This window comes from Salvelinus fontinalis, chromosome 12, assembly GCF_029448725.1.
Source record: "Salvelinus fontinalis isolate EN_2023a chromosome 12, ASM2944872v1, whole genome shotgun sequence".
Classification (NCBI taxonomy): domain Eukaryota; kingdom Metazoa; phylum Chordata; class Actinopteri; order Salmoniformes; family Salmonidae; genus Salvelinus; species Salvelinus fontinalis.
In genome coordinates this window covers 13,764,679-13,779,514 of record NC_074676.1, presented here as the reverse complement: position 1 = coordinate 13,779,514, position 14,836 = coordinate 13,764,679, and the positions used below count along the sequence as shown (strand labels likewise).

Sequence of the window (14,836 nt, the reverse complement as noted above, 5' to 3'; positions counted from 1 at the left end):
AGCGTCCTGAACCGGAACCACCACCGTGGTCAACTGCCCACCCGGACCCTCCCCTGGACTTTGTGCTGGTGCGCCCGGCGTTCGCACCTTGGGGGGGGGGTACTGTAACAGTCCTGACCTATTTATGTTAGTTTTTATGTGTTTATGGTCAGGGCATGTGTTTTGGGTGGGCAGTCTATGTTATCTGTTTCTATGTTGGTTTCGGTTTGCCTGGTATGGCTCTTGATTAGAGGCAGGTGGTTTGCATTTTCCTCTAATCAAGAGTCATATTTAGGTAGGGCATTCTCACTGTTTGTTTGTGGGTGATTGTCTCCTGTGATGTCTTCGTTTGTGTTCGATGTATTCACTTTTGGAGCTGTTTGGCTGTTCGTATGTTTCGATGTCCGTTCCTGTTCGTGAGTTTACGTTTGTCTATGTAAGTTTATGTTCAGGTTGCGTCAACGTCGTTTTGTTATTTTGTAAGTTTTGAAAGTGTTTGTTTTGTTTCGTGTTGCCATCAGTTTTTCGTATTAATAATAAAGATGGCATATTTCCCTGACTCCGCATATTGGTCTGAAGATCCTTCTCTCCTCACCTCATCCGAGGATGAGGAAAGCGACAGTTCTTACATATAGAAGTTTCATAATTTATTATTATTTGAATCACAATAAAATATAGCAATTTAGACCATGTAAATCTTCTTAGCCACCCTGTTCCATTGCCATGGCAATTATGAATCATAAAAATACATATGACGACATCACACAATACATTAGGTAGAATGTTGGAATTAGAATGTTTGGTTGATAAGAGCCAGTGTTTATTTAAACCCATTGCCATGGTGATTCTAAATCATACAAAAACATTTACTTTTGAATATGATGACATCACAATTGAATGCAGCATGTTTTCAATGTAGAATGCCTGGTTGGAACTCAGTTTTGGTGGCAACAAACCCAAGACTAGGTGTGTGACTTGTGCTCTGCTATCTGAGATGATCCATTTGTCAACAATGGGTGTTCCGAGCGCACTCTGGGTGTTTTGTAAATTCAGAGCACTGTCAGATCGTCCGTTCCTCTGGACGCTGGCCGAGGAGTAGGGTTGATCCGAGCGTTCTGACCTCACAACGCCAGACAAGCACCCAAGCTAACCGGCTCACTCTGACCATTTTACTCCCCCTATCAGAGCTGGTTAGGCTGTTTTCATGTTATCCAGAGCGTTGCTGACTGTAACTGTGCTGCTGGCAACAATTTAATTACGCTTTTTTGCCAACGTTTACTGACACCGGCCATGTTGAGCGTTCGTAAATTCGTCAGTTATTCTGTGCTCTCGCTCAATCAGACGAGAGTGCTCTGAAATCGGAGTAGCCAGTGAATTGACGAACGCACCCAATAGCTGTCTACACGAGGCAAATTGACAAGTATGTACCTAGGAGTGAACAGGGACCCCGGTACCATTTCCCTCTTTTTAAAGATCTAATTTAAATGTACTGTATTGTATGAATAGTGTGTAAATAGTATTTTTGTTGTCTCTTGGTGTCTTTCCAATATATAACTCTTATTTTTATTGTATTTTTTTAAACTTTGAATGTAAAGTCCTTGTCTATAACTCTTCCGTACTTTGTCATGTATTTGTATGTTTTATGTGGACCCCAGGAAGAGTAGCGGCTGCATGTGCAGTAGCTAATGGATATGCTAATAAATGAACTAAACTGGAGGTCTCACCCACACCTTAACCCCCCTGAGCCCACTCTCTCAGGGCTCTGCCAAAGGCAATGGAGGCACTACTCACACAGTAAGTGTGACTTTATAATTCTCAGTTAGCTACATATGAATTGTATTAATATAGCTAGCCAGCTAGATTTACATGTAAAAAACTAAACAATTTGTGTTGTTATGAAAGGCTACGCTAGCCATGAATTCTTTGTGGGTAAAGTTAGCAAGCTAGCTACCATTTTTTTGTCAGTTAACCTGCGGTCTACACACACTACAGTGGATTTTCTAGACAATTAAACATGGCAAAATTAACACAGTATGTATTTATTAGCGTATCATGGTCAACTTTTTATAGTCAGGCAACATATGAGATGTGAGTGGGAAACTTTTCATTCCGAAGAAGGAGTTCATTTTCTCTCGCATCAGCTCAAAACCAGCCGGCATTGTTTTCAACCAAAGAGTCTCCCGTTTCTATAAAGAATGGTACACCTCTGATTGTAAATCCACACTTTTCTCAACTGAGGAAGCTGGCTTGATGGGAGCCCACATCTCTCTCCATGAACTCAAAAGGGCACTGGATAACATGAATGAAGGCAAATCACCTGGTTGTAATGGTATTCCTCCTGAGGTCCATTTACAATTTTGGAACCAATTAGGTCCACTGTTACTTGAAATTATTAATACAGCCGTTCACAAAGGTACATTTGGAAGGGGCGTAAATACAGCACTAATTTCGCTTTTGTGAAAAACAGGTAAGGACGCCACCCAGTGCTTTCACTATCGCCCCCTATCTTTGATAAACACAGATATTAAAAAAACATCTAAAAACTATTATCCAGAGATAACCTCTGTCGTCTATTACATATCTTACATGCTTCATCAGAAACCAGAGCTCCTTGGGTAGTTCTATCTCCCGACGCAGAAAAAATAGAGAATATGGTGCCATTTGGGACACAGCCAGAGCCAACATGGCGGGTGGATGATGAAAGCAACTGGGACCTCCTGACCTCTGATCTGTTTGATACGTGTCACTCTATCATTAGATGTGAACCTGGCACCCTCGGACGCCATTGGTCAGTTCTGCTTTCAGACACAAACACTTCTACTGTATGTCTAGAGCCTCAAAGACAAAGCCTATTGGCTGAAAAAAAATCACTAAGCCTGAACTTTTCAGGGACATGTCCTCTTTCTTCCTGAAATGCAGTCAGAAAGAGTGCACACAGATTTTCCTCCTTTAGATGGAAAACATATGACAATGGGTTCACAGTAGAATGACAATGGTGACTACATACACATCCTCGCTGCAGAGGTTTGAATGAATTTACAGAATTGAAGAATTGAAGATGACCTGGCCTCCACAATCACCCGGGAGAGCTTGATGAGATTTAGGGACCTGTGGTAGGCAAGAGTACAGATTTCATAGCCCAACTTGAGATTATCATCAGATAGCTTGTCAAAAACTGCTGTAAAACTAAGCAGTTCAGAATAGATCATCTAATTTTGACTCACTACATAAAATGAGCAGAAAAAGTACATACCGGAAAAATTTCCCTTTGGCATACACATAACGTAGAGTACCAGTCAAAAGTTTGGTAAAAGACCAAGTCCATATTATGGCAGCTCGAATAAGCAAAGAGAAACGACAGCCCATCATTACTTTTAGACATGAAGGTCAGTCAACCCAGAAAATGTCAAGAAGTTTCTTCAAGTGCAGTCACAAAAACCATCAAGCGCTATGATGAAACTGTCTCTCATGAGGACCGCCACAGGAAATGAAGACCCAGAGTTACCACTGCTGCAGAGGATACATTCATTAGAATAACTGTACTTCAGATTTCAGCCCAATTAAAAGCTTCACAGAGTTCAAGTAACCGACACATTTCAACATCAAGAGACTGCGTAATCAGGCCTCCATGGTCGAATTTCTGTAAAGAAACCACTTCTAAAGGAAACCAATAAGAAGAAGAGCTTGGGCCAAGAAACACAAGCAATGGACATTAAACCGATGGAAATCTGTCCATTGGTCTGATGAGTCCAAATTTGAGACTTTTGATTCCAACCCCCATGTCTTTGTGAGACGCAGAGTAGGTGAACGGATGATCTCTGCATGTATGGTTCTCACCGTGAAGCATGGAGGAGGTGGTGTGATAATGTGGGGGTTCTTTGCTGGTGACACTGTCAGTGATTTATTTAGAATTCAAGGCACACTTAACCAGCATGGCTACCACAGCATTCTGCAGCGATACGCCATCCCATCTGGATTGTGCTTAGTGGGACTATCAATTGTTTTTCAACAGGACAATGACCCAAAACACACCTCCACACTGTGTAAGGGCTATTTAACTAAGGAGAGTGATGGAGTGCTGCATCAGATGACCTGGCCTCCACAATCACCCAATCTCAACACAATTGATATGGTTTGGGATGAGTTGGACCACAGAGTGAAGGAAAAGCTGCCAACAAGTGCTCAGCATATGTGGGAACTCCTTCAAGACTGTTGGAAAAGCATTCCAGGTGAAGCTGGTTGAGAGAATGCCAAGAGTGTGCAAAGCTGTCATCAAGGCAAAAGGTGGCTACTTCGAAGATTCTCAAATATAAATTATATTAGAATTTTTTAAAGACTTTTTTGGTTACCACAAATTCCATGTGTTATTTCATGGTTTTGATATCTTCACTTTTATTCACTATGTGTCCAAACTTTTGACTGTATGTAATGCATCAATATTATGATCTAAACGATGGACACATACAGTTGAAGTCGGAAGTTTATATAGATCTTTGTCAAATACATGTAAACTCAGTTCTTCACAATTCCTGACATTTAATCCTAGTAAAAATTCCCTGATTCCCTGTCTTAGATCAGTTAGGATCACCACTTTATTTTAAGAATGTAAAATATCAGAATAATAGTAGAGATAATGATTTATTTCAGTTTTTATTTCTTTCATCACATTCCCACTGGGTCAGAAGTTTACATACACTCAATTAGTATTTGGTAGCATTGCCTTTAAATTGTTTAACTTGGGTCAAACGTTTCGGGTAGCCTTCCACAATAAGTTGGGTGAATTTCGGCCCATTCCTCCTGACAGAGCTGGTGTAACTGAGTCAGGTTTGTAGGCCTCCTTGCTCGCGCACACTTTTTCAGTTCTGTACACAAATTTTTCATGGGATTGAGGTCAGGGCTTTGTAATGGCCACTCCAATATCTTGACTTTGTTGTCCTAAAGCCATTTTGTCACAACTTTGGCAGTATGCTTGGGGTCATTGTCCATTTGGAAGACCCATTTGCGACCAAGCTTTAACTTCCTGACTGATGTTGCTTCAATATATGCACATACTTTTCCTTCCTAATGACGCCATCTATTTTGTGAAGTTCACGAGTCCCTCCTGCAGCAAAGCACCCCCACAACATGATGCTGCCACCCCCGTGCTTCACGGTTGGGATGGTGTTCTACAGCTTGCAAGTCTCACCCTTTTTCCTCCAAACATAACGATGGTCATTATGGCCAAACAATTCTATTTTTGTTTCATCAGACCAGAGGACATTTCTCCAAAAAGTATGATCTTTGTCCCCATGTGCATATTTTTTTTATGGCAGTTTTGTCAATATAGGACTCGTACTGTGAATATAGATACTTTTGTACCTGTTTCCTCCAGCATCTTCACAACGTCCTTTGTTGTTGTTCTGGGATTGATTTGCACTTTTCGCACCAAAGTACGTTCATCTCTAGGAGACAGAATGCGTCTCCACCCTGAGCGGTATGACGGCTGCGTGATCTCATGGTGTTTATACTTGCGTACTATTATTTGTACAGATGAACATGGTACCTTCAGGCATTTGGAAATTGCTCCCAAGGATGAACCAGACTTGTAAAGGTCTACAATTTTCTTTCTGAGGTCTTGTCTGATTTCTTTTGATTTTCCCATGGTATCAAGCAAAGAGGCACTGAGTTTGAAGGTAGGCCTTGAAATACATCCACAGGTACACCTCCAATTGACTCAAATTATGCCAATTAGCCTATTAGAAGCATCTAAAGCCATGACATAATTTCTGGAATTTTCCAAGCTGTTTAAAGGCACAGTCAACTTAGTGTATGTGTCACGTTCCTGACCTGTTTTCTGTTGTTTTGTATGTGTGTGATGGTCAGGGCGTGAGTTTTGGGTGGGCAGTCTATGTTTTCTGTTTCTATGTTGGTTTTGGGTTGCCTTGTATGGCTCTTAATTAGAGGCAGGTGTTTTGCGTTTTCCTCTATTTGAGAGTCATATTAAGGTAGGTTGTTCTCACTGTTTGTTTGTGGGTGATTGTCGCTGTGTCTGTGTATTTTGCACCACATGGTACTGTCTCGTCTCGTTCGTTCGGTCGTTCCTGTTTATGTGTTCCTCGTTTCATGTAAGTTCATAGTTTAAGTCTGTCTAGTTCGTTTTGTTATTTTGTAAATCATTCAAGTGTATTTCGTTTCGTGTTTTTTCCGTCTTGTCATTAAAACATTATGTATTCATCACCCGCTGCGCCTTGGTCAACTCACTCACCGAAAGAGAGCCGTTACAGTATGTAAACTTCTGACCCACTGGAATTGTGATACAGTGAATTATAAGTGAAATAATCTGTCTGTAAAGAATTGTTGGGGAAATCATTTCTGTCATTGTCACGGCCGTCAAAAGAAGTGGACCAAGGTGCAGCGTAGTGAGCGTACATTTCTCTTTTTATTTAAAATGTCGCCAACAAAACAACAAATGAAAGAAACAACCGTGAAGCTTACAGGGAAAAGTGCAACTAACAAAGATAACTACCCACACTGAAAGGAGGGAAAAAGGGCTATCTAAGTATGATTCCCAATCAGAGACAACGATAGACAGCTGTACCTGATTGAGAACCATACCTGGCCAAATCATAGAAATAAAGAAACATAGAAAACAAAACATAGAATGCCCACCTCAAATCACACCCTGACCAAACCAACTAGAGACATAAAAACGCTCTCTAAGGTCAGGGCGTGACAGTCATGCACAAAGTAGCTGTCCTAACCGACTTGCCAAAACTATAGTTTGTTAACAAGAAATTTGCGGAGTGGTTGAAAAACAAGTTTTAATGACTCCAACCTAAGTGTATGTAAACTTCCGACTTCAACTGTAGGTGTAAAGGGCATTTTCCTCGTTGACTTACCATTCTGTTGGGGAAGGTGCTGAAGTCCTTTACCATGATCTGTCTGAGCATGTCAGGGTCAGCTACCACCACCACGGGCCTCCGGCCTAGATAGTATCTGGAGAGACAACACAGGACAGGTTGACATGCCAGACACATTTGTTTGCATGCATACACACACAAAGGCAAACACACAGGAGCATGCACACAGCCACACACCCACGCACACACACAAACAGACACGCACGCACGCACACACACACACACACACACACACACACACACACACACACACACACACACACACACACACACACACACACACACACACACACACACACACACACACATACACATACACATACACATACACATACACATACACATACACATACACCACACACACACACCACACACACACAAAAGGCTGTGGGGCTAGCATGAATAAATAACAGGACGCCAATCAAAAGTGGTGGTCATCACAGAGGAAGTGAGGCCTGGGGAGGAATATACTCTAAACCACACCCACACACCTTAGACTTGGACTTGTTGAGGAAGCTAATACTGAAGTAGAGTCTTACAACGGAAGAACAACACAACCTACTCTAGCTGCCATGGGCTTGACAAACCACAGGATTTAAAGAAGCAAAGTCATAGCTTTGTTTGTTTCCTACAGCACCACTCTTTATTGTTCTAGGCTAGTCCTCTCTGTCAGGATTGCCTCAGTTCACTGCAATGTTAGCCAGGAAACACTGACTAACTGCTCAGTCCTATCTCACCATGTTATAGGACATAGGCTATAGGAGATTCTTCACAAGGCTGAGTGGAGGGCTAATGCCTGGTGCTATAAAGCCAAGGTTAAAAGGTAAGGAAAAAGTCTTCTCTCACAGGAACTCCATCTTGTTAAGTGCCTTTTTAATGAAAGTACATTTCAAATGCACATTTTTTTTGTAGATAATTAGACACCGCAGATTGGTAATTGGATATTAAATCTTCCAGGCAAATAAGAGATACAATACATCTAGGAATATTGGAGGTTTTAAAAGCTCCTCATTTATTGGAGAGTCTAAGGTTTCCAATCATCAGTGGAATACAGTGCTGGTTAAAGGTAGCTAGTATAAATATGATATTCAGCCCTGAGCGAGGGGCTGTATGGGGAGCCACAGTGGAGCACTGAGACTGTCTGTCAGTATGAATTAAGAGTACCGTGCTCATCCCTGGCTCCCCACAGTTACTCACACGCACACATGCACGCACACATGCACGCACACACACACACACCCCTCATCAGGGCTCATCAAAAAGCAGACAGCTATTCCTGCTGCTCCTATGGCAGTGTCTCATTCCTACAGTGACACACTAATCCAGCTCAGCCTGTGGCCAATCTCTATTCCTGTTATAGTTGTTATAATACTTACAGAAAAACACGTTGCCTCTGATAGATGCAGGGTGTCTATAGCCATTCAGACTACTACAACAGCTGTAAATAGTTACATGAACTACAGACAATTCCTCTCAACACTTCTAAGTCAGCATTCTTGGTTGAGAGACTGATGGTATCGTGGGCTTTCAACAGATTCACAAACAACTCCTGGACTCATAAAACAAAGCGTCTCAGAGTAGGAGTGCTGATCCAGGATCAGTGTTGCCTTTTCGATCATAATGAATAAGATTATATGTACAGGCGGGAGAGGGGACCTGATCCTATATCAGCACTCCTACTCAGAGACATTATTTGAACATAGGCTATGAACTCTGGACGACATGAAAGGAGGGTAGGATACAGAAGATGTTGCCCTAGTCTTGTCCCCAGTTGCAAAGCTAATGTTACTCCACATGTAGCAGGGTTTAAATAGTATGGGGTAATGGTCAAGCAGTATTAGAGAGAGGACTCTGACCTCCTTTTAAAAGAAGGTAATTTAACACTCCATTTGTCTGTTTATGACTGCACCAGGCTGTGACACTGGACGGGTAATGGTCTAGTTATCTGGCCCAGAAGGGAGCATCATTCCATAGCCTGCATGGGTAACATTATCACCACTCTGTCCTGGCTACTCAGACCAACTAGTCGCTATGCAGGCTCCTCTGTGTGTTAGTGTGTTTCATGACTAATCGGTGGCTACAGTTGCAACATCGCAACTATACAAATGCATGAATGCATATCATTCCATTTGTGTGTTCGCAAAGTTAAGGTGTAGTTTCACCTGCCATTGTATGGTCCTGTTGTATTTTAGTTTCCAAAATACAAATCACAAATATTTTTGCCTGAGGATATTCATGGTGAATTTTGTTAGCAGAGAAACTAGTTTCTTGTGTTTTTTTCTTATTCGATTGTCCATTAGATGTCTTTATATTATCTGTATTTATGTTATACAGTTGAAGGCAAAAGTTTACATACACTTAGGTTGGAGTCAATAAAACTCCTTTTTCAACCACTCCAAAAATGTTGTGTTAACAAAAAAGTTTTGGCAAGTCGGTTATGACATCTATGTGCATGTCACAAGTAATTTTTCCAACAATTGTTAACAGACAGATTATTTAACTTATAATTCATCGTATCACAATTCCAGTGGAATTGTATAAACACCAAGTATAAACACCATGGGACCACGCAACCATCATACTGCTCAGGAAGGAGACGCGTTCTGTCTCCTAGAGATGAGCGTACTTTGTAGCGAAAAGTGCAAATCAATCCCAGAACAACAGCAAAGGACCTTGTCAAGATGCTGCAGGAAACAGGTACAAAAGTATCTATATCCACAGTAAAACAAGTCCTATATCGACATAACCTGAAAGGCCACTCAGCAAGGAAGACACCACTGCTCCAAAACCGCCATAAAAAAGCCAGACTACGGTTTGCAACTGCACATGGGGACAAAGATCATACTTTTTGGATAAATGTCCACTGGTCTGAGGAAACAAAAATAGAACAGTTTTTTCCATAATGACCATCGTTATGTTTGGAGGGAAAAGGGTGCTTTGCTGCAGGAGAGACTGGTGCACTTCACAAAATAGATGGCATCATGAGGCAGGAAAAATATGTGGATATATTGAAGCAACATCTCAAGACATCAGTCAGGAAGTTAAAGCTTGGTCGCAAATGGGTCTTCCAAATGGACAATGACCCAAAACATACTTCCAAAGTTGTGGCAAAATGGCTTAAGGACAACAAAGTCAAGGTATTGGAGTGGCCATCACAAAGCCCTGATCTCAATCCTATAGAAGATTTGTGGGCACAACTGAAAAATCATGTGCGAGCACGGAGGCCTACAAACCTGACTCAGTTACACCAGCTCTGTCAGGAGGAATGGGCCAAAATTCACCCAACTTATTGTGGGAAGCTTGTGGAAGGCTACCTGAAACTTTTGACCCAAGTTAAACAATTTAAAGGCAATGCTACCAAATACTAATTTAGTGTATCTAAACGTCTGACCCACTAGGAAAGTGATGAAAGAAATAAAACCTTTTAAAAAATCCTTCTCTCTACTATTATTCTGACATTTCACATTCCTAAAATAAAGTGGGGATCCTAACTGACCTAAAACAGGGAATTTTTACTAGGATTAAATGTCAGGAATTGTGAAAAACTGAGATTAAATGTATTTGGCTAAGGTGCATGTAAACGTCCGACTTCAACTGTATGTCTCATATGAAAAATAAAGACACTTTGAAAGACTTTGTTCTAGCGCTAAGTGCTTTCAACTTTGATAAGTTGATAGGGGGGCGTTCTGAGACGACGGGTTCAATCAATGTGCCATGAGCCTCTTTCTTCTGGAAAAACGACGTATCAAGCTAGTGTACTACTCTTACTGAAGGCTGTAGTAATGTCTTTTGGCATATATCCGTGCATTCTGGCTTAAGTTTGCTATTCCTGTCATGGCACGAAATCCAGCCATAGCAAAACCAATTATCCCCGCTCTACTTCTCCAAACTTTTACATACAGAGAGAAAGAGAGTAGCCTACTGCCTTTGATGTGCTCTTAAGAAAGAAATCTGCCTTCCATAAGCATGCCTGTATAATCAACGCAGAGCTAATCTAGCTGCACATCTAAGTGTGTGGCACTGGCATAAGTCTTCCAAGAAGCTTCTTTTTAATCTTATAGTGTTGCTTTTCACTAGCCTGGTCCCAGATCAGTTTGTGCTGTCTTGCCAATTCTTACGGTCATTGTCACATCATTGTTTGGCAAGACAAGCACAAACAGATCTGGGACCAGCCTAGCTTTTCACGAGCTTCACTGATACTTCTAACATATCTAACAGAGGACAGGTTAGACACTGGACAAGTCAATAAGAGTGTCCTGTATGACTTGGGTTTGGTGTATGACTTGGCTATGATGTCAATGCAGAGAAGTGTCAGTCACTTACCCACATACTCTCCCATACTTGTGAATCAGGTCCGTGTGAACACCGAAAAAGCCCTGAAAAGAAAGATTAGAAAAGAACCAACTGAGATTTTATAGAATTGATCATTTTATATGAGAGGCTTTGGTGACATCTTATCCATTGTCTCTGCTATAATGAAATGATGTGATTCCCTGTGGGTAGCCGATTGACATATGCTAAATAAGCACTGTCCGTTGTCTTAGCTACTGGTGTAAACTTCAAAGCCGCCCAGAAACACCCTAGCAGCACACGACGACAGCTGCATTGATTTGTCTGTCACGTCTTAACAACCTCAGACTCCTTCACATTACTGTGTCAGATGCTAACATTGACACATGACTGACATCTTCGTAATTTGCTAAAACTTTACCCTGAACTATGATCCCTGACCAACAGGGTACCGGAAATGCAAAGTGTGTGTGTGTGTGTCCGTGTGTGTCTGCGTGAGAGAGGGTATGTGAGTATGGTTCCTTAAAAACACACTCTCCTTGAACTGTGTGCTTCTCCATAGAAACGAGTCGTTTTATCTGAAAAACTGCCTTTCATCTTCTTCCAGTTGACCTGTTCGCAATCTTCTACAGAACAACAAGCTTGACAGACTGACAGAAAGAAGGAGATGTGACGTTTCAGTACTGCTGTGCATTGATCTTCACTATTGATCTGCTCAAACAGTTCCTGTCTCAAGGTCTGTGTGTGTGTGTGCGAGTGTGTGTGTTTTGGGTTTTACTATCCTTGTGGGGACATTTCGCCAGTCCCCACAGGGAAAAACGTTTAGGTGTTAGGGTTAGAGGTTTGGGTATAAGGTTAAGGTTAGGTAAGGGTTAGGTTTAGGGGGTTAGGGAAAATAGGATTTTGAATGGGAATCAATTGTTTGGTTTCCACAAGGACAGTAAAACAAACAGGTGTGGGTGTGTGTGTGTGTGTGTGTGTGCGTGCGTGCGTGCGTGCGTGTGAGAGAGAGCTTAACTCATCACAGCTATATAATACAAAACATCAGCCACTGTGACTTTAGACTCAGAGCATTCACTTCCTTTCACATCGATCTGGGGAATGAATCCATGGTAGGCCTACTGCAATGTAGCTGAGCACACTTAATTCAACCACACTTAATAATTGTACCCTTTTAGATCATAATGAAAACGATTGTGTAAACAGAGGGAACCTGATCCTAGATCAGCACTCTGATACACTTTCTGAATATGGGCCCAGTATAGATGCTTGTTTGTCCCACTGTAGGACTCTGTCTTATCTGTTATGAATTAAAACGACACAACCAGTCGGATGTTGAACTGTTGGAAAACGTGTTGTGGGGATGCTTTGTTAAAATCGCCACCAGAACTAAGGGAGAGAGAAGGCAAACCTGTAATATTATTTGGTTCTCAGTATGGGGTCTCGGCATCATTTGCATATTTGAATATAACACACTGCCAGTATTGCACTAAACGCATACAGGAGAAGAGCTACAGTTTTAAGTGACGTTTTCTCAAAGAATCCAAAACACAGAATACTTGTCTACTTCAGCATGCTCATCCCTATAAGAGAGTAACCTGTACGAGATTCCCTGCAGTCATGAATTTGTATTCACATGCGGACCAATGGTTTGACCCTGGCGTGTGTGTACTATGGGTTTTGTTAAGCCTTTGTCTACTGCAGTGTGTATACTTACTGCCTCCCTGTCTGTGCACTAGATGCACCTTACTCTTGGCACATGTCGCATGTGCTGCAGCCTCCTGTCTTCTGAGGGCATAACGTTTTTTGTTGTTGTGATGGCTAGCCTGGCTGTGAAGTAGTCCCTGTGTGACAGACAGTGGCGCCGTTAGCCAGGGGATTGATGGGCCTGATGAAATATACAATAGGTCCCAACACACGCCCCGCACACACACACACACACACACACACACACAAATCTAATAACCCAGGCAGGCCTGCTATCCTCTCCTCTCATCACACAGTGAACTCAGCAGAATGGATCAGAGCGGACCTCTGTGTCCCGCATCACCTCTCATCAACACACTACGCCTGACAAGTAACAATTTCACCGTAGAAAAAGTTAAGCTTTTAGAGACAGGGATATGGTGTCACGTGGACTACTAAATAAATGGTATTATCTGCAAGCACACACAGTGTTATTCCCCTGTCTATGATCCATACTCTGGATCCAAGCCTGATACTCCACCTCTCCATGAGGGCTCAGACAGCAGGGCCCAGATTCACAAAACACTTCGTTCTTACGCAAAAACTTAAGAAGCTTGTTAAGAGAAAAAAAGAGGTTCATAAGATAGTTCGTTAGCGCAATTCTTCACAAATATCTCAAGGTTTAATGATTTTCTTACCAACTTCTCAAATATCTTCCTACATATCTTCTTAAGATGTTTGTTGCTCTGCAAAGGTTTTAGCAAGCTATCTAGCTAGCAATGGCAATCATGTTAGCATATTTCTTACTGAGATGACTGTTCTAAAACATGTTCTTGGGCTTAAAATAATAAATACCGAAACTTTCAGAGGAAGTTTGTGAGTGAATTAAACATGTTCAATTGCTTTCATGAGCTTCTTCTCTCACTACCCTGAGTTTAAGACGAGGGTTTAGCTCTTGAAATTAACAACATTTCCAATAACTGTATTTCCAACAATCTAATTTCTTCTTAACTTTTTGCTTAAGGAGAAACACAAGAAATAGCGCAATCAAATGTCCAATAACCTTTTTGAGGAATAGCAACTTTGCTTAACTTAATTCTTAAGTCTATTGTTAAGGAAAAATGGCAGTTAAGAAGAAATTTCTTCTTAAGAAGGTTTTGTGAATCTGGGCCCAGGAGTGTACATATACAGTAGAACCAAGCTCAAGCTCTTTCACAGGAGTTTTACCCACATTCAAGAGACTACGATTATGAATTGGTAATATCTTAGACAGAGCCCTGATACTCTGTAACTGACTCTGCAGTCTGACTAGTGCATGCTGAGTGTATTGCTCATGATGACTCCATTGTCCTGCCACTAGATGTCAGTGCAGAGCAGAGACAGGGCTGGTGGAGGGTTGGTGAACGCTCCTCAGGGCTTTTTATAAAGCTTGTCTACAGAAAGGGTTTGCTTGCGTGACCTTCTCATAGATGGCATAAGAATATAACCGTGAACAATGTACTCATGTGCCGTGCATGTCTGCAGGAATCAGGGGTAGAACTGGAAACCAGTCAAAAATGATTAGGATACATTTCCCTCAGTATTCAGTGGATCAGGGTGAGGGAATGTATGAGCAAAAATAAAGGAAAGAAAATGTCTTACATTCATGACCAAGAACACACACGCTAAAACTGCCTTTCTGTCTCATACTCTTTCACCGTCTTTCTGCGAGGCAGTAGAATCAGAGAAGAACCTGAGTTGAATAGCCTGATTGCCCCCCCCCCTTCACCCATCCCTTTGGAGGTGAACCACAGACCGAGAACAATAGGGGAGTCTCAAAGAGGCTTGCATCTCCACATAGAAAAAAAAGCTGTGGTGGGCATTCATTCAGTCTTCATGTTTACGAAGAAAACCCCTACATATGATCATATGAAAGACAGACAGAGAGAGGGCTCCTCAATCCTCCTCAACCCTTCTGGCTGAACTGAATAGTGGTCCGTTGG

The 14,836-nt window shown here is 41.7% G+C and overlaps 1 protein-coding gene across 1 annotated transcript in view; it reads right to left on the bottom strand.

Annotated features, from left to right (window-relative positions):
- The window catches only part of LOC129866837 (thromboxane-A synthase-like), a 98,661-nt gene that overhangs the window by 51,248 nt on the left and 32,577 nt on the right, over positions 1-14,836 (bottom strand). The window contains exons 4-5 of the mRNA XM_055939807.1: positions 11,202-11,254; positions 6,858-6,954 (exon numbers count right to left, since the gene is read on the bottom strand). Of these exons, the coding sequence (XP_055795782.1) occupies positions 6,858-6,954; positions 11,202-11,254 (150 nt within the window). The remainder of the gene's footprint in view (positions 1-6,857; positions 6,955-11,201; positions 11,255-14,836) is intronic.